General features: G+C 36.1%; 2 protein-coding genes, 1 long non-coding RNA gene and 1 pseudogene across 6 annotated transcripts; 1 reads left to right on the plus strand and 3 right to left on the minus strand.

Moving 5' to 3' along the window:
• Positions 1 to 1886: 1886 nt before the first annotated feature.
• LOC103962456 (zinc finger protein ZAT3-like) lies at positions 1887 to 3248 on the minus strand. Its single transcript, XM_048564089.1, has one exon. It carries the CDS (start codon positions 3006 to 3008, stop codon positions 1887 to 1889), a length of 1122 nt encoding a protein of 373 aa, XP_048420046.1. The 5' UTR covers positions 3009 to 3248.
• A 929-nt stretch (positions 3249 to 4177) lies between these two features.
• LOC103962457 lies at positions 4178 to 7413 on the minus strand (annotated as a pseudogene).
• Positions 7414 to 7488: 75 nt separating this feature from the next.
• Positions 7489 to 14187, minus strand: LOC103962426. 4 transcript variants are annotated; one of them, XR_007251218.1, is made up of 5 exons: positions 13932 to 14187; positions 13761 to 13830; positions 9371 to 10361; positions 8271 to 8607; positions 7489 to 8184 (listed from the first exon to the last, which is right to left on the minus strand). It is a non-coding gene; the product is annotated as an uncharacterized LOC103962426 (long non-coding RNA). The 4 variants fall into 4 exon arrangements; XR_007251216.1 differs by having other exon boundaries at positions 7489 to 7927; positions 8050 to 8184; positions 8271 to 10361; XR_007251219.1 differs by having other exon boundaries at positions 7489 to 7973; positions 8050 to 8184; positions 8271 to 10361.
• A 2017-nt stretch (positions 14188 to 16204) lies between these two features.
• Positions 16205 to 19592, plus strand: LOC103962458 (beta-glucosidase 12-like). The gene is made up of 13 exons (XM_048565488.1): positions 16205 to 16404; positions 16587 to 16656; positions 16914 to 16972; positions 17122 to 17197; positions 17365 to 17442; positions 17536 to 17623; positions 17705 to 17960; positions 18162 to 18277; positions 18416 to 18633; positions 18770 to 18801; positions 18895 to 18997; positions 19141 to 19249; positions 19366 to 19592. The coding sequence occupies exons 1-13, from the start codon at positions 16234 to 16236 to the stop codon at positions 19535 to 19537; spliced, it is 1548 nt and encodes a 515-aa protein (XP_048421445.1). The 5' UTR covers positions 16205 to 16233; the 3' UTR covers positions 19538 to 19592.
• Positions 19593 to 21308: the final 1716 nt, after the last annotated feature.

Below are 21308 nucleotides of genomic sequence, written 5' to 3' on the forward strand. Positions count from 1 at the left end.
TAATTAAAAACTTCCCCAGTTGATGGGTCGTTTAAAAGGGTAAATATTTTGGCACCTTATTTGTCGTTGCATACCAGGATGGAAAAAATTAAATATATCCCTTGGTATTTGGCGTGGGTGACTTAGAAAATGATGCTTCATGGACATGGTTAATTACAAAATCGAGAGGGTGTCATTGGAGATTTAACAGACTTGGTGTTTGTATCTAATCGGCATGGAAGCATTGTAAAGCTGTGCAAACCTTGTTTCCAGATGCACATCATGGAGCATGTATGTATCATATAGCTGGCAAAATGAGGAAATTTTTAGTCATTAAGGTCATATTGGTACTTTCATTTCAATTTTTTGTTATAGTTATCATAAACTTAAAAATGTGGCTATAATTTTATATAGAATTCAAATTTAGTTTTTTTTTCAAATTTTCCATACATCTTTAGAAGTCTCCTTTTTATCAATTTGAAGTCCGCATTTTATAACATAGTTGTATGATTAAATCATACATTTGAGTGTCATTAAAAATATAGTTATTATTCACCTTTGCAAGAGAATCTTGGGTCATCCAGCCTAATTGCGTGGCATTTTTTATGTTATTGATTACTGACATGTGGTCCGTATTATTGATGTTATTGATACTTTGACTTCATAATTAAATATATGTTTATTAGTGTCCATCTAGGTGGAATTTTCATTGTGGAAAGTACATGATGATGTGGCAACATTTGCGTTATTGAAAAAGAAACATAGTTAGGAACCGACTCAAATTATCTCTCATTTGACATGTTTACTTACCAGGTATATGGGGGAAATAAAAATTAGGAAATTTTAGTAATAAGTGAAGTAAAAAATTGGGAAACCAAATTATCTCTCATTTGACATGTTTACTTACCAGGTATATGGGGGAAATAAAAAGTAGGAAATTTTAGTAATAAGTGAAGTAAAAAATTGGGAAACTTAAGAATAAGGGAAGTGAATAAAACAAATTAAAAAATAAAAAAACATTTGGGCTAAATACCCTATTCTGGATCCATTAGTTTGAGTTCATGGTTTAATCAGTTTGCTACATATTCCAGTTCCAAAGAAGACCTAACTCAAAAACACCAATTAATAATTGCTTCCAAACAATCTTAGCTATTGGAATGGAACACAATTGCCAATTTGATTCAATAGCCCTAACGTCTGAACTTCTGATTTTCAGACTAGATTTCCTTGTATTAGACAGCTTGTAGAGGAAGACCTACATATGCTCCAGTTAGAAGATGCGATTATGAGACAGAGAGTCATGGCAAAAAGGGTAAAGGAAGACCTAGGAAGCCTTTGAAAGAGACTAAGAAAAGATATGGAATACTTGGAGCTAACGGAAGATTTGGTGCAAAACTGAGTGCGTTCTAGGGTTCATACAATGACTCCACTTAGAGGGATAATGCTTGGTTGTTTTTGTCTAAGACAGCTTGTAGCTACAAATCGATCCGGTTACCGCTCAGAAATTAGGTCTAACTACTGAAATTATACACAACATGGCTTGTAACTCAATCCCAGAGTTGATCTGTAGTTCAGTGGACAACACAAAGCAAATGACAAACCAAACTAGCAAGAAGGTGCAAAGTTGAAGTTGAAAGTTGAACAGAATAACAAGCATTAATACAAACCAAACTCAGATAATTTGTAATTTATGCGTATAAATATAAAGCTATCTTTACAGGTATTCTGTAAACCACAATATTAATTTATATATAATCTCCCAATTGAGGAGCCAATAACAAGTACTTTAACTACAATACACATATATATATATCTTCCAAGTCAAATATCAATTGTTACAAAATAAATCACCTAATTATGTTCCAAGACACACATATACATATACATATACACTAATTCAGATTCATTCAAAGACCCAACCTTAAATCCAAAGTGAGTCCAGAAGAAGAGTACGAAGAGGAGTAGTACTGATCATCTGCAGTGTGAGAAGTAGAAGCAGCAGCAGAAGGCAAATTCAAGACCAGCCCACCACTACCACCAGCAGAATTTTGACCTAACAATAATTCCCTTGAAGTTCCATAAGGCTGCTGCAGGTTGAACCCTAACCCTAACTCTAACTGGTTCTCCTCCCCTTTTTCCCAGTGACACCGCATGTGCCCTCCCAATGCCTGCCCACTTGAAAATACCCTCCAACAAACACTGCACTTGTGCCCTGCTGATGACCCCACCAACTCCATGTGATCCTCATCCATCACATCATCATCACCATCACCATCACCATGTTCATTGTGGTGATGATGATCCTGATCAACCTCTCCATCACTCCTTGTAATTGCAAAACAGCCCTTCACATTCTTGTGGCTTGCCCTGTGGCCCCCCAACGCCTGGTGGGACGCAAACACTTTCTTACAACTCGAGCACTCAAACCTACCACTATTGTTACTATTACCACCATCAAACACCTCCTGTATACCTTGGAGATTACTAGTATTACTCACACTCTGAGTAGCGGTGGTAGTAACGATGATCTCATTACTTGTCCCAGAAGTAATCCCACTGGAAAGCATTAGCAAACTCGAGGCGGCCTCGTGGTCCTCTTCACCCATGGCCAATCCCAACTCGCTCAACGTGATGTTGGGTGAAGCGGGCAGCCGCAGATTCGGTGGTGGGTCAATGCCCCTCCACTGGCGCTCGGGGTGGCACCGCATGTGCCCGAACAAAGCCTTCCATGACCAGAACGTCTTGCCGCACTCAGTGCAGGGTTTCGTGATCTTTGGGGCAGATGGGTCTGGTTTTTTCGCATGCTTAGGCCTCAAAACCTTGTTCGGAGCAGCCTGGTTGTCGAGCCTGATCAGCTTGGAGCGTTTCTTCCTGGGATTGTGGTGGGTTTTATCTTCTGCAGTGAAACAAGTGGAAGAAGAAGAAACCGCGTAGGCAATGGTGGTGGCGGGGGCGGCCGGAACGACGGCGTCTTGGTGGGTTGGAGGGGATATGGGGAATCGGAAATCGATGTCGGGGGAGTTGTTCATTGAGGAATGTGCTGTTTTCTTGTAAAAGATGAGTGGATTTGGTGGAAGAAGAGACAAGATAATGGGGGAAGAGGAAAAAAGTTCAACAGTCGGGAGTGCGTTCAGAATTTGTAGGGCAACAAAGGGCGGTTACTTTGGACTCATCTCTGAATTGGCAGTTATAGACAGTTATTCTAGTTCCTATCCGTACAGTTCAAACCCCACTAGCCCACAATATTTACTTTTAAAAAAAAAAAAAAAAAAAAAATTCTTCCTCTGCAAGCACATTGCGTGCGCATGAAGGTGGAGGTGGTGGTGGTGGTGGGAGAGCTCTTGTATAGAGTTTTTATTGGCCTTAATTTTGTTTACTTTTCCTGCCTGGAGATTTTGTGCAGGAAGGAATAACCGAACAATGTTTACTTATCGCAAGTGGATTGTAACTCTGCTGCTTAAATAATTTTTCTTTGCACTCAAGTTTTCGTGTTCAAATTCCTCTCTGTAATTTAAATAATTATAACAAATTATCCTATCGTTTGTCAAGAAATTTTTTTTACTTACTAAGAATGGATAGGAGAGAAAAAGAATTATATTTTCAATTCGCTTTTCATCTTTACCAACACATAAAGAATAAAAAAAGAACATGCGCTCAACTTCAAATCATTATTTCCATACCATCAAATACTAGAGTGAGGCTACACGCTATGCATGTGAGATAGTTTCTACAGGAAAATTAGGGTGCGAAGGAAGAGAAGGACTTGCATGGCAACGGTTCACTTTCACATAGCGTTTCGTGTCAATAACGCAAGAACATGTGTTAGTTTTTTTTTCACATGTTCTTATATTATTGGCATGAGACGCAACATTGTAGCGATGAATTTGTGTCATACAAGTTGTTCTCGTAAAAAAGGAGAAGGTCTTAGGTGCGGCACAAACCAGAATTTCTGGTGACAGAGAGGGAATGGGTAAACTAGAATTATAATGCCGCCCTTAGTTATTAAAGTTATATTTAAACCTTTTAAGGTATCAAGAACATTGTAGTTATTTTATCCTCTATATAGTATAGTTGACTAATAAAATTTTCATAATATATTGTTGACCCACAAGACCAATTACATAATGCCACATGGAGTATTTAAGAATCCAAAATCTAAATGACCAAACTGTTGAGTTAGCAAAACATAAAGAGATAATTTGTGATAAAACCCCGTCTTATTTTTCTCATCACGAACAAGTTGCTCAAAACTCTCACAATAAAAATTAAAACACCGTTGCTGAACATAGTTGACGGCTGAGTGATTTTGTATTATACATTGATTTTTGAAGTGTTTTTCGCTACTATTTTATATTTATACATTGCTAAAAGTATGGATCGGTTCACAGATACAGGCAGAGTGGAGTACCCAAGTACAAAAGTATCGAATATGAAGCACGTAAGGGCCAATGGAGGCGTAATAATCAAGTAGATGCCGATCTGAGGTATTCAATGGACTGATGGAGGTCTCACAGTTGAGTAGAGGCCAGTTTATGACTTGGGGCAGCATGCACCAATGAGGAAAATCACACACTTCCTTTCTCATGCATCCTCTGGAGGTAACAACTGAGGTTCTAGCTTCCTCTAACTTTGCTGGGTCGCCAATGCTTTCGGAATGTCATCTAATCATAGGAACAGAAGCCGAATCTAGTTAACTTGATGCACATCAGGAAGAAACTCCTGAAGAAGAAAGATTGGGTGAGCTTTTGTGACAGAAATTAAGGAACTATAGCAGGTAGCGGAAAGGTTAGAATAAGAGACAACAAAGGTTGGATCTTCACAAGGAGACGATAAGAATTCACCCGGTCAGTTAAATTTTATTCAGAGACAATGTGAAACTATGTACATCAACCATGTTGGGGTGAAGAGAACTTTATGGAAGATAAGAACTCAAGCGAGCAGCTTAATACTAAGTGAGTTGCATAGCCGTACATACCATAAACTTTTCCTTTTGCGAATTTTAGCAACTAAAAACAAAGGAAGAAGCATCGACACCATAGTAATAGATGCCTCCCATACCCACAATGAATAAGGGCGTTCTAATTATGGACAGGACGCTAATCAATTTCTAGTTAGTCCATTCAATATCCTAGGAAGGATTCCGGCATGTGTGTGTCGTAAGATATCTGAAATCAGTTAATGTAATTCTGTTTAATTATTGAGCTGAGCAAGCATTAAAATCCAGCAAACTTGGCTGCAAATCTTAAATGAGATGTTAACAGGATTTACTTCTGGGCTTTCATTGATTTCACATTGCCCGACACTTGTGAGAAATTGTATAAAAATATAAAGTAGAAGAAAATAGAAGGAAAAAGTCAAAACCAGAAAACCAATTGTACCTGAGATCCTAAAGGTTGATATCTTTCTTGGCTTTGTTTTGGGGTTCCATTATCTCTCCAACCAGCTGAAAGAAATTGACGGATCATTTCCTCTCAATAATCGATAAATTTAGTTGTCTGGGGCTGCAAACTCGTTAGACTCTCTCGACCCCAGCCTTTCTGTACCCGCTTAAGGGTTTTCAATGCAATTCCACTGCCATCATCTCTGTGAAAGAAAAAAGGTAAGTTACCAAACGTCATAATAAAATTAAGACTAGATTGCACAAATAAAAGCGTAAAGAGCTTCAAGCATCAAGGCCGCACTACTGCAAGGGTGAGATAAAAAAACCTAGTGAAATTAATATGGGCAGGCCTGCCTCAGCCATCAACTATTGATTTGATGATCAAGGCATTTATTAAGTACCTCAAAGAGTCATTTAATAAGTTGTAAAGTGGAGAGCGGGAGAATAAAAAAGAGTACAACTCATGAGACATCAATTCAAAAATATTAAGAAACAGACATGGTCCATGTATAATGGCAAAGCAATGCCAGAAGTTGTTTGAACCAAAACGGAAAAGAATCGTGTATGTATGTCAACCATACCTGTGCACTATGGTCTGCCAATCACTTCCGTGGGTGTTATTTGGTTTCCGACCAATCATTTCCCTCTCATTTCGGTAAACCTTATCTGCTACCCTACCTTCGGTCTCCATTTCCAACATTATCTCTGAAAGTTCATCAGCCTCCTGCTTATTTCCCCTTTTACCTAATCCATCAATTACTGGCAGGAATGATGCTGGATCAAATCCGTATCCTTTATTCTTCATTGCACGAAGGATGCTAGCAGCATCCTCTAACATTTCATCCTTGCAAAGTCTGTCAATGAGATCATTGTAGTTAAAATTCCCCAAATACCTGTACAATGCAATTTCAAATAGCTCTTTAGCACTCCATATTTCCCTTCCAGCGAGCAAACAACAAACTATACAAGGCTTCCTTGTAGCCGCAGCATACACTTCAAGCAACGTCGAATACCTCATGAGCGGCTCCAAAATCATATCCCTTGGCGAAAGCTTCAATCAATATTCTGAAGGTAGATATATTCGGGGATATGCCTTTCTGCAGCATTTCATCTAAAAGAGAAGTGGCATCTCTTACTCTCTCTCCTTCAAAAAGACTTTTCATCATGTTATTATAAGTGCATACATCAGTAGGGACTCCTCTTTCTCTCATCTCATCCATCAATCCGTATATTTCAAAATTTTGCTTTTTCCTCCCTAATCCCAGGATTAATGAATTATAAGTTCGAGTACTCGTGTTGCAACCATTTTTCTCCATGTCCTTCAACACCTAAAATGCTGATATCTTTCCTTGTTCGGAAAAACTTTGTATAAACAAATCATAAATCAGTGAATCAGGGTGCAAGTTTTTCCCCAACATCTCCATGAACTTCTTCTTCGCTTCATCAAGCCTCCCAGCCTTGCATAACCCACCAATTATGGTTGAATACGTTATCAAATCAGGGATGCATTTCTTCCCATTATTACCATCGTCAACCAGGCCAATAAATGAGTTCCCTAAGTTTCCAAGAGCCGCACTTCCATGAGTCCACATCCCACTCACAATTTCAATTGCTTTGTCCAATTTCCCATCATTGCATAGACCATCAATCACATTATTGCAGGTCACAGTATCTAAGCCATAACCTCTCTCATTCATCTTTTTCAGAAGCTCCTCTGCTTCTGATGTCCTTCCCTCCTTCCAAAGGCTATGCAGCAAAGTGTTGCAAGTATGAGAATTTGAGAAGCAATTATTCGTCATCATCTCATGCAGAATATTGTTGGCCTCAAATACCTTACCCTTACTGCAGAAACCGTGAAGTACAGTACTGTACGTCACCGTATCTGGGGAAATATTATTTCTTTCCATTAGACTCATCACCGTTCTTGCATCACGGAGCCTCCTGCTTTTGCATAACCCATTTATCACAATGTTGTATGAGTAAATACTGGGTTCTATGCCTTCATCTACCATCTCTTGAAGAGCTGATCGTGCCTCTAAGAGCTTCCCGTGCCTTCATCTATCATCAAATTATATGTTACAACATTAAGTTGCTCAAAACTCTCACAATAAAAATTAAAACACCGTTGCTGAACATAGTTGACGGCTGAGTGATTTTGTATTATAAATTGATTTTTGAAGTGTTTTTCGCTACTATTTTATATTTATACATTGCTAAAAATATGGATCGGTTCACAGATACAGGCAGAGTGGAGTACCCAAGTACAAAAGTATCGAATATGAAGCACGTGAGGGCCAATGGAGGCGTAATAATCGAGTAGATGCCGATCTGAGGTATTCAATGGACTGATGGAGGTCTCACAGTTGAGTAGAGGCCAGTTTATGACTTGGGGCAGCATGCACCAATGACGAAAATCACACACTTCCTTTCTCATGCATCCTCTGGAGGTAACAACTGAGGTTCTAGCTTCCTCTAACTTTGCTGTGTCGCCAACGCTATTGGAATGTCATCAAATCATAGGAACAGAAGCCGAATCTAGTTAACTTGATGCACATCAGGAAGAAACTCCTGAAGAAGAAAGACTGGGTGAGCTTTTGTGACAGAAATTAAGGAACTACAGCAGGTAGCGGAAAGGTTAGAATAAGAAACAACAAAGGTTGGATCTTCACAAGGAGATGATAAGAATTCACCTAGTCAGTTAAATTTTATTCAGAGACAATGTGAAACTATGTACATCAACCATGTTGGGGTGAAGAGAACTTTTCCAACTTTTCCTCGAACTCAAGAGTGATGCCTTTCTGCAATCTTCCATATTCAGGATTTATCTACAAATAAAAAAGAATGTTGTTATTATGTAGTTTATGATTACTATAACTAGAATAACATCATAACTGATACAAAGTGCACATACCTGAATCTTATTATTCCACTATTCATCAAAGGCATCCATTGTTCCCTTGCTTGGATTCCACTCTAGGCCAGTTTCTTTCCCAATTAGTTTTTTGCACAACTACCAATTCTTTTTTAGTCTATCTCACTTATTTTTCAATTGCGCTTTACTATAAGAATTTCCTGTTTCTTTCCTAAAGTTTTCTATCAAATTTGCCGATCTTTCTTTGTTAAAGTGAGGGCCAAGACAATGTCTGAACTCAACATCCTTGATGCACAACTCACTGAATACGGATATATTATGATCATTGCATGTACCATGTGGAGCTCTTGCTGAAGTTCCCACCTTTTTTGCCATCCTTATATATATAATATTAAAGGAAAACTAATGAAAAAGACTTGAAAACTTTGAATTTTATTAATAGAGCAAAACAAGACACAACGTTCAATGGAGACCACAACAACATCAGAAGCTATATGATGTATATGGATCTGGAATGGAGACCACAACAAGTCACGCAATAAAGCAAAAAAAACCACAACATCATCAAGACTTACATAACATAATTGTAATTATGAGCCAGAGATAAGGCTCTGAGATGTTCATTGCCTGCTCAAAATCATATGCTTACTATGATTCTGCAATCTTCCATTTCATGCGACTCATACTATTTTTTTATCTTTTGGTCCAAATAAAAAAACTACTTTTGAAAAGCTCACTATCCACATGCCGGTGTAAATTTATGTTGCAGACATGTTTTCGCTGATACCACGTGAAAGAGAGTATCCATGTCTGTGTAAATTTAATTTAACAGCAATCAAATCTTCCAGTATCATCCAAAAACTAATCACCAAACTAAATTACAACTAATCAACTAATTATACGGGAAAAAACGATTCTAACCAAATTAACCAAAGAAATTAATCCACCTCAAGTCCCAGAAATTAATTAAAAATAGAATTTAACCAAATTAATCAGCAAATTTCAATCATTTTGGAACAAAAATCAATTGCAGAAAAATGAAGAAAATGACTTATAGTTGAATCAGTTCAATATTTCAATATTCCAACAATAAATTGTCAAAATAAGCAAATTAGAAATTGAAACGAAAGAAAACTCACCTGTTGTTGGTGAAGAGTGCTTGAACCGGAGGAGATGAAGAGGATAGATGGGCTATGCCCGAACCAGATGAGAGAGAGAGGAGAGAGCGCGAGAGAAGGATAGTATTGTCAGCATAAATGTTTCATTAATTGACAATTCTTACGCGCTTCTATGAAAAAAAAGTGCTCTTTTAGAGTCTAACCTGATTTTGCTTTCTATTGTTTTTGATCCACAATTGAAGGAAAAAAAAAAAAACTCTTTTTTCTAACCAAACACAATTTATGGTTCCAACTTTTAAAAAAAAAAAAAATTAAGCAATCCCAAGCCAGCCTTATGTTTAGAGGAGGACATATAAATTTAGAATTTTGGCATGGAAAAAAAAAAAACTTAGAATTTGGTACCTTCAATTCCTAAATTTTGTTTCATGTAAATAGATGTTATTTTCATATTTCTATAAATGAGAGTTTAAAAATAACAAATTCTGTATTCAATTCTATTGTTCTTTTAGGTTAGTCAAACAAGCAAATTCACAAGTTCTAGATAATAAAATTTTGTCATTTCAATTTCCATCATTTTACAATTCTTTAGTAATATAAATTATTTTCAACCAAACAGATTGTTAGGTTTTATTCTTATGCTATGTGTGTACGTCATTTTGTAGTTTAACATAAAGAAGATGAATTAATAATCAATAAGAGTATTGTCTCCATTTTTCTAATAATATATGAACACAACTACAAGTTATTTTAACTTAAGATAGTACAATTCAAAAAGAAAATGGTGCAACCTCCACTTCAAATTTCTAGAGTGCACAAAATTTGCCACAAAAACAAAACAAAAAAAATCCTTCCAATTTTTTTCTCGTGTTGCACAATGCCAAAATATCATGTGCATTCTCCGCACCTCCAATTTTCCATTTGCGAAAAATCTACAAAAAGAAAGTCTTGCTCAATTTTCATATTGTTTGCCTCATTCGTCTTGTGAAAAGACATTAAAATTTGTTATTGATTCCTGCAAACAGAAAGTTAAGCGGGTAAATATATAATATAATTAGCATTTATGACATCAAGTACACATCTATATTTGTTTTTATGTATTTGTAGTTGTCATATATGACATGTCATCTCGACCAAACTTTTTTCCTGTATTATCAGACTTATTTCTTCTCAATTCGCCCTAGTCAACTACTCTCTTTTTTCCCTTCTTATCATCTTTTCTTATGTATTGAATAGTCTCATTCTTCTTCTCATCATTTGGTCCAACAGTTTTAGATTGTAAACAAATATCTTCCGTGGATTCCTCCATAATATCTGGTGGTAGTACACTAGACAAAGGTAAGATCCACTTGTCATATAACTATTGTATTGAAAGATATATCTTTCGATGAAGTGGAAGAAATAGATCAAAGGAAATCTATAAATTAGAGCTGAGGATGCTTAAAGGAAGAATATCTTATATTATAAAAAAAAATACAAATATGCTATATTATGTTATGCTTAAAAAAAAAAAAACGAATGACTGAAAAAAAAAAAATACAAACAGATGACATGTTTCACGATATATATAGTAATGGGGGATTATGGGACAAAAAATAAATCCATTTGGCATGGTGCTAGAACCTTGTTTCGAGATGTTTTTGCTGGTATTGATCCAGATTTAGATGCTCAAGTGGAATTTGGAGCATTCCAAAAACTTGGAGATCCAACTACAAGAAGACAAGTAGTCTGATACAATATGCTTTGTTACTTGTTACTTTTCATTTTTATTTTCTTTTTGTGATTTTTAGATGGGGTACCAGATAAATCTTGATTTGAATCACTGCCTTTTCTTTGACTCTTGTTCTTTATTTATCCGGGAGACGATCCCAAATAAACAGGTATGGAAGCTATAATTGTAAACCACGATCGAATCTATGGAAGCATTGGTTCATACATTCCTTTTAGTCTCAACTCTAGAAATAATATTTTTCGCTATCTTTTTTCGAGAACGGCCTAATGTTCCAACTAAAAAGGTAAAATGATTTGTTATCATCTCAATTAAAGTACGAATCCTCCCAATATTGGGAGAATCCATACTTCAACTGGTCCCTTTGTTCCTCGAATGGATCTCTAAGTTGTTGAGAGGGTTGCCCAAAAGAAGTATATAAGGTGTACACTTTTTTGGTTGATAAAGGGATCAAATGGTATAATTCTTTTGTTGGTAGATTGGAGGATTACGAACATGAATATTGCTTCCCTATTGGCTGTTTTTGCATTAATTGCTACTTCTTTAATCTTACTGATTAGTGTACATGTTGCATTTGCTTCTCCTGAGGGTTGGTCGGGTAACAAAAATGTTCTATTTTCCGGCATATCATTATGGTTTGGATTAGTCTTTCTGGTGGGTATCCTTAATTCTCTCATATCCCAAACCTATTCGTTCTATATCCAAAAATGAAATGACCCCCCCTCCCAATTCCTTCAGGTTGTGAGACACACTAAAATTCAATATAAGTCCCAAAAATTCAAATAAAGAAAAAAATTAGAAAAATTAGAGAGGGGTCAAACTTTTGTGTTTTTGAATTGTAAAAATATATATAAATGAAAAATATTAAATCAAAATAAATAGATGTAAGCTAATAAAAACCAGTCTCTTGAAACAATTAATCAATTTCTTGTACTACCAAGAAGAAGCCACCCCAATGGTATCCTTTCACAATCTTTAGGAGCGAAATTGCCAATTTGAGAACCTAGCTATTTCGATGCCTTCTTAATTAGCGTGGAAATACAATTTCACAAAACCACACGGATTCAATGACACGCCCCGACCCCGATATTCCCCGAATACCAGGGTAGGCACGTGCTGGCCGACACCCGAGGGTGACGAAAGCCATTTATTGAGTGCAAATGCTGAAAACAAAGGATAAATAAGGTTTATAAATATAAAAGAGTAATGAATATGCAAATAAGGACCGTGTTCAGAGCACACTACAAATCTAGAACACTAAAAGAAAATAATATAAAATTGAATGAAACAAAGGAGTGGTCCTACGCCGAGAGGACTCGAAGATGCCGATGCGAAAGTGCCTGGACGTCGGGATTGCATGCCTTGATTTTAAGTCCTGAAGGGGGCGCAAAACAAACATGAATGGACCAAGTTGATATATATATAATAAAACAGTTATCAACATATTAACCCCCCAAGTTTTATGAAAACACATATATAATGATAAACATAGGTTTTCCGAAACCTAGTATGTCGTGCAATGTCTCAAATCATAATTCGCATAAATAATAACCACTAGTGAATGTCCGATACAACTCTCCAGGCCCCATGCCGACTCCCTATCTCTGAGCACACAGTCAGAGGAAAATACACTTCAGGCCCCATGCCGGCTCCCCGTCTCTGAGCAGACAGTCAGAGGAAAACACACTCCAGGCCCTATGCCAACACCAAATCGTCGCTTGGGACGGACCGGATCTATCCCTACGTCTAGTAGTGGAAAGGACCACTAGGTAAGTACCAAAACCAATGAACATACATATATTGAAAATCAAAACATGTTCTAAATATCATATCGTCATCCATCAGATATTATATAAGAACATGGGTTATAGGAAAAATAGTAATCATTCAAACTAGCCTTAGTAAGCATGTTATCTCGTAAAACGTTTCATAAAACGTAATCATCAAATCATGTTTTTCACGTATGCATTTCTACTATCAAAACATGCATTTTTAGAAGGGGTCCACTCACAGTACTTCGCCGTCAAAAAGCCACACCATCTAGCGAAGAAGGAAACGCCACAAATAATCACCCCTAAGCACATAAACGGTACATTTAGTCAAACTCTACTCAAACAATTAAATTTGGGAAAACGGACATCGGAAACGGGTTCAGAACGTCGAAATTAGCCTAGGAGGGGTCCCGCACGAAAACCCAAAAAGGCAACCCGAGGTCAAAGTCAACGCTGACAGTCAACGTCAACGCTGACCGTTGACCGGGTCAATGGTCAACGGGTCAGGGTCCGGGTCAACAGGTCAGGGTCACGGGTTTGGGCTTTAGGGTTTGGGTTAGGGTAAATGGGTTTAGGTTTTAGGTGAATTGGGTTTGGGTATTGGGTTTGGACTTGGGTTGGATCCGGGTTGGGCCTAAGGGTTTGGGTCTAATGGGTTTAGGGTTAACGGGCCAGAGGCCCTAAAACAAACGGCCCAAAGGCCTAATTACAAAGGGTGTTGGGTTGGGCTGCCTAGGTTTTGGGCTTGGCAGGAAAGGCCCAAAGGCCATGGGTGTTCGTCGGAGTCCAAGGAAGGAGAAGGCCGGTTCTTGGCCGGAGAATTCCCAAGCTCCGTTGGAGCTCAAAAAGTCAACCAAAACATGTCATTCAATATACCAAATTGAAGCCCCGAAAGTAAGGAATCGAAATATACCCTTGGTTCCCATCATCGTGGCCGGAGTTGGCCGGAAAACAGCCTGGAAGTCACGGGTGTCCGCCGGAAACTGGGTAAGATTCAAATGAGCATAACTTCTTCAATACTCAATGAAATTGGGTGAAACAAAAAGGAAAGTTGTAGTACTCAGCGAGACGAAGAGATTGATACCTTGCACGCCGGCCAACTCGCCGTGTTTTGGCCGGAAATCGCCTCGAAAGGGACGGTGCTCGCCGGAAAACTGGGGAATGTCTCCAAGGTGATTTCTTCGTGGTTTGACGTCCAAAACACAACCACGGGGTTAGAAAAGAGCTATAGGTGTGGGCATGGGTGTGTGTGTGTGTGTGTTTCACGGGGAAGAAGAAGAGAGAAATGGGGGAGTTTCGAAGGAAGGGAGAAGGTGCAGACAAAACAAAACAAAAGAAAGGAAAAGAAGAAAAAAGAAAAAGAAGAAAGAAGAAAGGAGGGACACGGCAGGGGGGACAAAACAGGGGGTGGGCCCTTGGGCTCACCAAATAAGGTTCAAAAACAATTTTAAAAAGGAAGGTATTTCCTAAACTTAGTGAAAATACAAAAATACTCATTTTCTTACGTAAATCCCGGGACAGGATGTTACATTCAATATTAAAACTCTAACAAGAAGAAAAAGATCAAGATTAATTAATTCTTCATCCTTATCGACTATGTACTTACGTAAAGAATTCTGGTCATAAATTTCTACCTTTTTGTTGGGTCAAATAATTTTCTACTGTTTGAATAAGTCTTTGTAGCTAATCGCCCATATTCAACTTCAAAAGTTTTGCCCATCAACAGTTGGACAGGCATAATATAAATATGCAGATAAATGACTCTTTGTTTCCGAAACCAGAAAACATTTTCTTTCCCTAGAAAAGTCAAGAGTATTCAAGGATTGATCATTTCAAATTAAGATGAGATCGATCCAACTGTTGTGTACATTATCTTACTTTTCAACTCAAGGAATAATTTTTTTATAAATAATGTATTTTTGTAGTATAAGTTATTAATTTCTTAATCTTAATATGAATATCATATATACAAAAAACTATTCAAATTGAAGACTGTTTAGTCATCCAAATGTATCAATAAAATGAATAGTTCGTTATAAATCTTTTATTGAAATAATCTAAATGATCACAATATAAAATTTGTAGAATATGTGCATTCCTCATAGGTGGAACGCAAGGATTATCCATTCTTTTACGTACGTAGACAACTATTGGGTACATGAAACGTGCTTTCTTTTAAATTACAGACCATGACTTGGACTTTAAACTAGGACTTTCAAAGCCAATTTTGTTTACAAATTTTAACCCTTTACTATTCTCATTCTTGTACCAGCAAGAAGAATGTGTAACTACTATACTTTGAAGGGTGTCCAAACCTTCGAAAAAACCACTCCAATGGAATCCTTTCACAATCTTTAGGAATAGCCAACTTGAGAACCTAGCTATTTTGATGCCTTCTTAATTAGAGTGGAGAGACAATTTCAAAAAACCACTAGGTTTACCAATTCAATACTAAAACTCTAACAAGAAGAAAAAATCAAGATTAAATTCTTCATCTTTATCGCTTACTACTTATGTAAAGAATAGTGGTCATAAATTTCTGTTTTTTTGTTGGCTCAAGTAATTTTCTACTGTTTGAACAAGTCTCTATTGCTAATCTTCCATATTCAACTTCAAAAGTTATGACTTCAACATTGGGACATACATCATATAAACATGCAGATAAATGGCTCTTTGTTTCCTAATGCAGTTAACATTTTCTTTTGCAGGAAAACTCAAGGGTAACTCAAGGATTGATCATTGCAAATTAAAATGAGATTGATCGTACAGTTGTCTACATTATCTTACTTTTCAACTCAAGGAATAATTTGTTTTTATAAATAATGTATTTTCATATATATAGTACATGTTATTGATTTTTTAATCTTAATTTGAATATCATATATGCAAAAAACTGTTCAAATTGAAGGCTGTGTAGTTATCCAAATATGTCAATAAAATGAATAGTTCATTATAAATCTTTTACTTAGTATCAACACTATCGATTGGGTTCATATATTTAAATGACTAAACGATCACAAATTCAAATAATTATTTTTGTTTAGATGATCTTCAAATAAAGATTAAGGAACTGAAGGATCACAATATAAAATTTGAAGAGTATGTGCATTCCTCATAGGTGGAACGCAAGAATTATCCATTCTTTTACGTACGTACACAACTTTTGGGTACATGAAACGTGCTTTCTTTTAAACTACAGACCATGACTTGGTCTTTAAACTAGGGCTTTCAAAGTCAATTTTGTTTACAATTTTTAACCCTTTACTATTCTTATGAGCTAGTACGTAGACACCATATCCCTTCCTCCCTTTCTCTATATAAACCCCATGCAATATTCCAGGAGGAGATAACTTAATTATCTCGATCGATATCAAAACTCCCAAGTTATGGCAATGAAATATTCACGATCTTTGCTCTTTGGTGTGCTGCTACTCATTGGCTTTGCATTGACAAATAGCAAAGCAACTAATACAGATCCACCTGTTCATTGTGAATTTCTCAATCGCAGCAGTTTTGAACCAGGGTTTATATTTGGCACAGGTTCCGCAGCTTACCAGGTCTGTATATATATGTATTTTACACACACACACACACATTTATATATTTCTTTTGGGATTATTTACCATATTTTTGGTGTATTTTATACATGCAGTTAGCATCCATGCATGAATTATAATGTTGACATCTTCCTTGCGTGTGTAGTAGTACTCTTACGTATATGCATGTGTGTATATTTCAGTATGAAGGTGCAGTAAAAGAAGATGGAAGAGGCCCAAGCATATGGGATACCTTCACCCACAAACATCCAGGTCTGTGATTTAATCAATTGGTAATATGAAAACTTTAGCTACTTCAATTCAAAAGGAGTATAAATAGCACTGCATTCTTTTCTTCGTGAGGACAAGTAAACTCCAACCTCTCTAATAACCATGCACTTTGTTGGGAGAGGAATAGTACGTGGTCATGTGATATGTACAATATATGTATATACATCATCAGTGCGCACGCATATAAAGTACTTTGCACATGATATGGATTTCACCATTATGTTTTTGAATGACTACAGAAAAAATCGCTGATGGCAGTAACGGAGACGTCGCTATAGATCAATATCACCGCTATAAGGTCTAAAACCTCATAACTTTGTCTCTTGACCCTTTATACTTGAAGGGCACATGTTAACATATTAAATTGGAGCCTCTATAAAAATAAAATAAAAAGGACAATATATAATGAGATCCTCAATATTTAATTTTAAACTTTTGTCATTTTAGGAAGATGTGGGGATTATGAAGGATATGGAGTTGGATGCTTACAGATTATCTATTTCATGGTCCAGATTATTACCAAGTAAGTTGCTCCACATCCTCATATTTGGTTGGGACCAATGTCAATATTGTGCATAAGAATTATTTTTCCTACAAGAAAATTATTCTCTTTATATACTTTTAACTAAAGTAATGTGATCGAGTTATCTACTGGTTAACCCTTTTTTTTTCTTTTTTTTTTCTAATTAGATGGAACATTAAGTGGTGGCGTTAACAGAAAAGGAATTGATTATTACAACAATCTCATCAATGAACTCCTACGCAATGGTTAATCATCCTACCTTAAACAATTATTACATGAATTTTTAGAACATCATTCAATTAGACTTTTAATTCGATTTTACTGATCACGTACTACAGGTTTAAAGCCGTTTGTAACACTCTTTCATTGGGATGTTCCCCAAGCTTTAGAAGATGAATATGGTGGTTTCTTAAGCCCTCGTATTGTGTAAGTGAACAAAATTTATTTTCTCATTGATAATTTGATGAAATACATACTGATATACGTAACATAAATTTGTATCTACAGCGATCATTTTAAAGACTATGTAGAACTTTGTTATAAAGAATTTGGTGATCGAGTCAAGCACTGGTTCACGGTAAATGAGCCATATACTTTTAGTAGCATGGGTTATGCTGTTGGGACTCTAGCACCGGGACGCTGCTCTTCTTGGCAAAATCTAAACTGCACCGGTGGAGATTCAGCCATTGAACCATACTTGGTGACACACCACATTCTTCTTGCTCATGGAGCAGCTGTAGAATTGTACAAGAATAGATATCAGGTTCAATAACAGTTTCTTTCTTTTTATTTTTTATTTTATTTGTTTGGGTCAGCATATTGGCTCCTAATTGAGAATTCTATATGAATCATTATTATTGAGTTGTAATACAAGAGGGAATACTCTCAATAGTAAGATAATCTAAAGGTTGTATCTTTTTCTATAACTCCTATTTATTCAACCAAAATTCATATTTTTGGGCAGGCATCTCAAAAAGGCTTGATAGGAATAACATTGGTGACATACTGGTTTGAGCCTGCTTCGAAGTCAAAGCAAGATAAAGATGCTGCCTTACGATCTTTGGATTTTATGTTTGGATGGCAAGTGTCTTAATAAATTATATATAAACTCAATTACACGTTTACTTATGACTTGTAACATTGATACAACTAGCTAGCATTACTCTTTATATATAATGCTATAATTAGGCAAATATTTGGAATTTTCATGTTTTGTAGGTTTTTGGACCCGTTAACAAGTGGTGACTATCCACACACCATGCGATCAATTGTTGGAAAAAGATTGCCAAAATTCACAAAAGAACAATCCAAGTTGCTAAACGGATCGTTTGATTTTCTTGGAATAAATTATTATACTGCTAGATACGCAACTAGTACACCGAAGAACAATTCACTACAGGCAAGCTTCGTAACAGACCCTCAAGCTGATCTTACAAGTGAGTGCGAAAGGAAACTTACTTTCAATAGCTTAAGTTCTTTGTTCTTCTTGACCTAGTTTGACTTCTTAATTACATTAATTATATTCTAATATTCACACCAATTGTATTCTAATGTTTGTAAATATTGTGGCAGCTGAGCTTAATGGAGTACTTATTGGTCCACAGGTATACATCAAATTTATCATTTTGAGCTATTTGCATTTGGAGGATTAGTTTTTTACCCCAACATTAACGTATTATCTTGAAATGGTGTTGCAGACTGCTTCAGATTGGTTATATGTATATCCAAAAGGAATTCACGATCTTGTGCTCTACACAAAGGAAAAATATAATGATCCACTCATTTATATTACTGAGAATGGTATGTCATACATACTTTTAAGCCTTGATTAAATGCAAAAGTTTCACATATTTATAATGGTGTAAAATGAAACTACCCGTTTTTTTTTTTTTTTTCAGAGGAAAAATCTAAATTTAATTTTTTGTGCAATAATATGTACGTAGGTGTATCAGAGTTGAATAATCCAGAACTATCAATTGACGAGGCTCTTCATGATACCAATAGAATTGACTACCACTACCGTCACCTGTGTTACCTTCAATCGGCGATCAAGTAAGTAGTTATTAACAAATTAATTAAGGCTATATACTGCCTAGCCTTCTTAAGTTATTGTTATTCAATCATTATATTGACCTAATCCATTTGAACATTTGTGTATTTGTGTGCAGAAATGGTGCGAAAGTGAAGGGATACTTTCCATGGACATTGTTGGATGACTTTGAATGGGATTCTGGATACACCGTCCGATTTGGTTTAAACTACGTGGATTATAATGACGGGCTAAAAAGACACCCAAAACTCTCAGCACATTGGTTCAAAAATTTGCTTAAGAAGAATTGAAGGAATTAAAAGAAATTTATTGTTGATTATAAACATTTACGTGGATAATTGTCCTTTTTATGTATTTGCATTTCAATTCCTTCCGCATTTGTATTTCCTTTCAATAATGTAAGTATTCTTTGAGATTCAATAATTCAATAAAAAGCTATAAGAGCTGTGAATGCTACAGTAAGACCTCTCTATACAAAGGAATAACTTATTTATAGCTGTAAACAGTTTTGGTCCTAGTTTGGGTTGAGGAATAAATAGCACATTGTAATAAGTTATTATTTTTCTTGGTCCTATTGTAAAGAAACTCGCCTCGACATAGTAGTAATTGTTAATAAGTACAATAATAAACAAGGCCACAAAAAAATAAAAAATAAAAAAAATAAATAAATAAGAACAGGTTTTAGATGGACTAAAACATTTCTATACTATTGTTTGGGATGGTTTTCTTTTTTTCTTTTTTTTTTTTTTGTTTTTTTTTTTTTTTTTTGATTTTTTTTGGAGTTGATACCACACCTTGGGGCTTTTGGGTACGTATGTAAAACCTTGTTAATATCTTCTTGTTGAAGTCAAAATATTTCTAGCTCCTCAGGATTATCTTCGTCCCCTTCTTGCCTAATTGTATTAGTGATTATTTTTTCAATTAAAGCGTGCTCAACTTTTTGCACAACTTAACACAAATGTTTTCAGTTAGCTGGCTTTGCATATGACCTTGGGTGACGTGACAAATTTGATAGAAGAAAAGAAAAAGTATACGCTTGAACTGGTCGAAGGTTGGATTGTACATATTTGTCAAATTTGTTTAGAAGAATTAAAGAGTTTTAAAACTTTTGCTATATATTACAAACATCTATTTTTTATTCTTTGTTGAACATAAGGATGCTAATAGATTTTAATATATTCCACCTGTTTAACACAGTTTTAAAATTCACGGCATCGCGCGGGCTTAATTGCTTGTAAGAAACTATTTACAAACGTTGATGCACAAAATCAGTGAGACTTTGAAACGACGTAAAGTGTTGAGTTTGTAACCATCGCAATGTTGCTTCATCACCTAGTGAGGATAATATGTAAAGAGATGGAGGTAGGGAAGCAACACAAGATGTACGTGGTTCACCTTAAATGGGGCTACATCCACGAGGGTGGAGGAGTCCTCATTAATAGTGAAGATTTTACACAAGACATAAGTTTAAGCATAATCATCATTAGTGAGTTCTAATGATGAGTTTATGCACAATAATGACATTAGGAATTAATTGTTCGAGAACGGTCTCCTTGTATAGTTGATGAGGGTCTTTGGCTCCCATCCACGATTGATGTGGGACTCTAGGAGTTTTATTTTTAGGTTGACGCTTGTCGTGTTGTGATTGGTCTCTTGATTGGAGAAAAACTCATGTGCTTCGGCAAGGGTGCCTCCACATGAAGTCTTCAGTGGGTCCTTGATGGTATAAGGTTGACCGGTGCTTAGTAGTTTCGAGGGTGGTGAACTACGGAACAAACAGTGGTCCCCCAAGTTCACGAGTGAGGAAAGCTTCTCGGTTGGAGACTTGCAAAACCCAAATTGGTGAGTACTCATGAAACTTTTGAGTACTAAAGTGCATTAGCATATATTAGGAGTCCACCAAATCTCCTATCGATGAGGATTACCGAAGGAGGTGTCTTATATTTCCCGAGCCAATGAAGAAAATAGACTTTAAAAATTTTTTCCTCTTTTTTTTGGATGTAGCCCAAGTACATATATTTTTTTTCTTAAGCCCAATTCCTTCTTTCTTTTTTTTTTTTG

Source organism: the organism of the source record quoted next, unplaced genomic scaffold, assembly GCF_019419815.1.
Source record: "Pyrus x bretschneideri cultivar Hongxiangsu unplaced genomic scaffold, Pyrus_bretschneideri_v1 Contig10, whole genome shotgun sequence".
Taxonomy (NCBI): domain Eukaryota; kingdom Viridiplantae; phylum Streptophyta; class Magnoliopsida; order Rosales; family Rosaceae; genus Pyrus; species Pyrus x bretschneideri.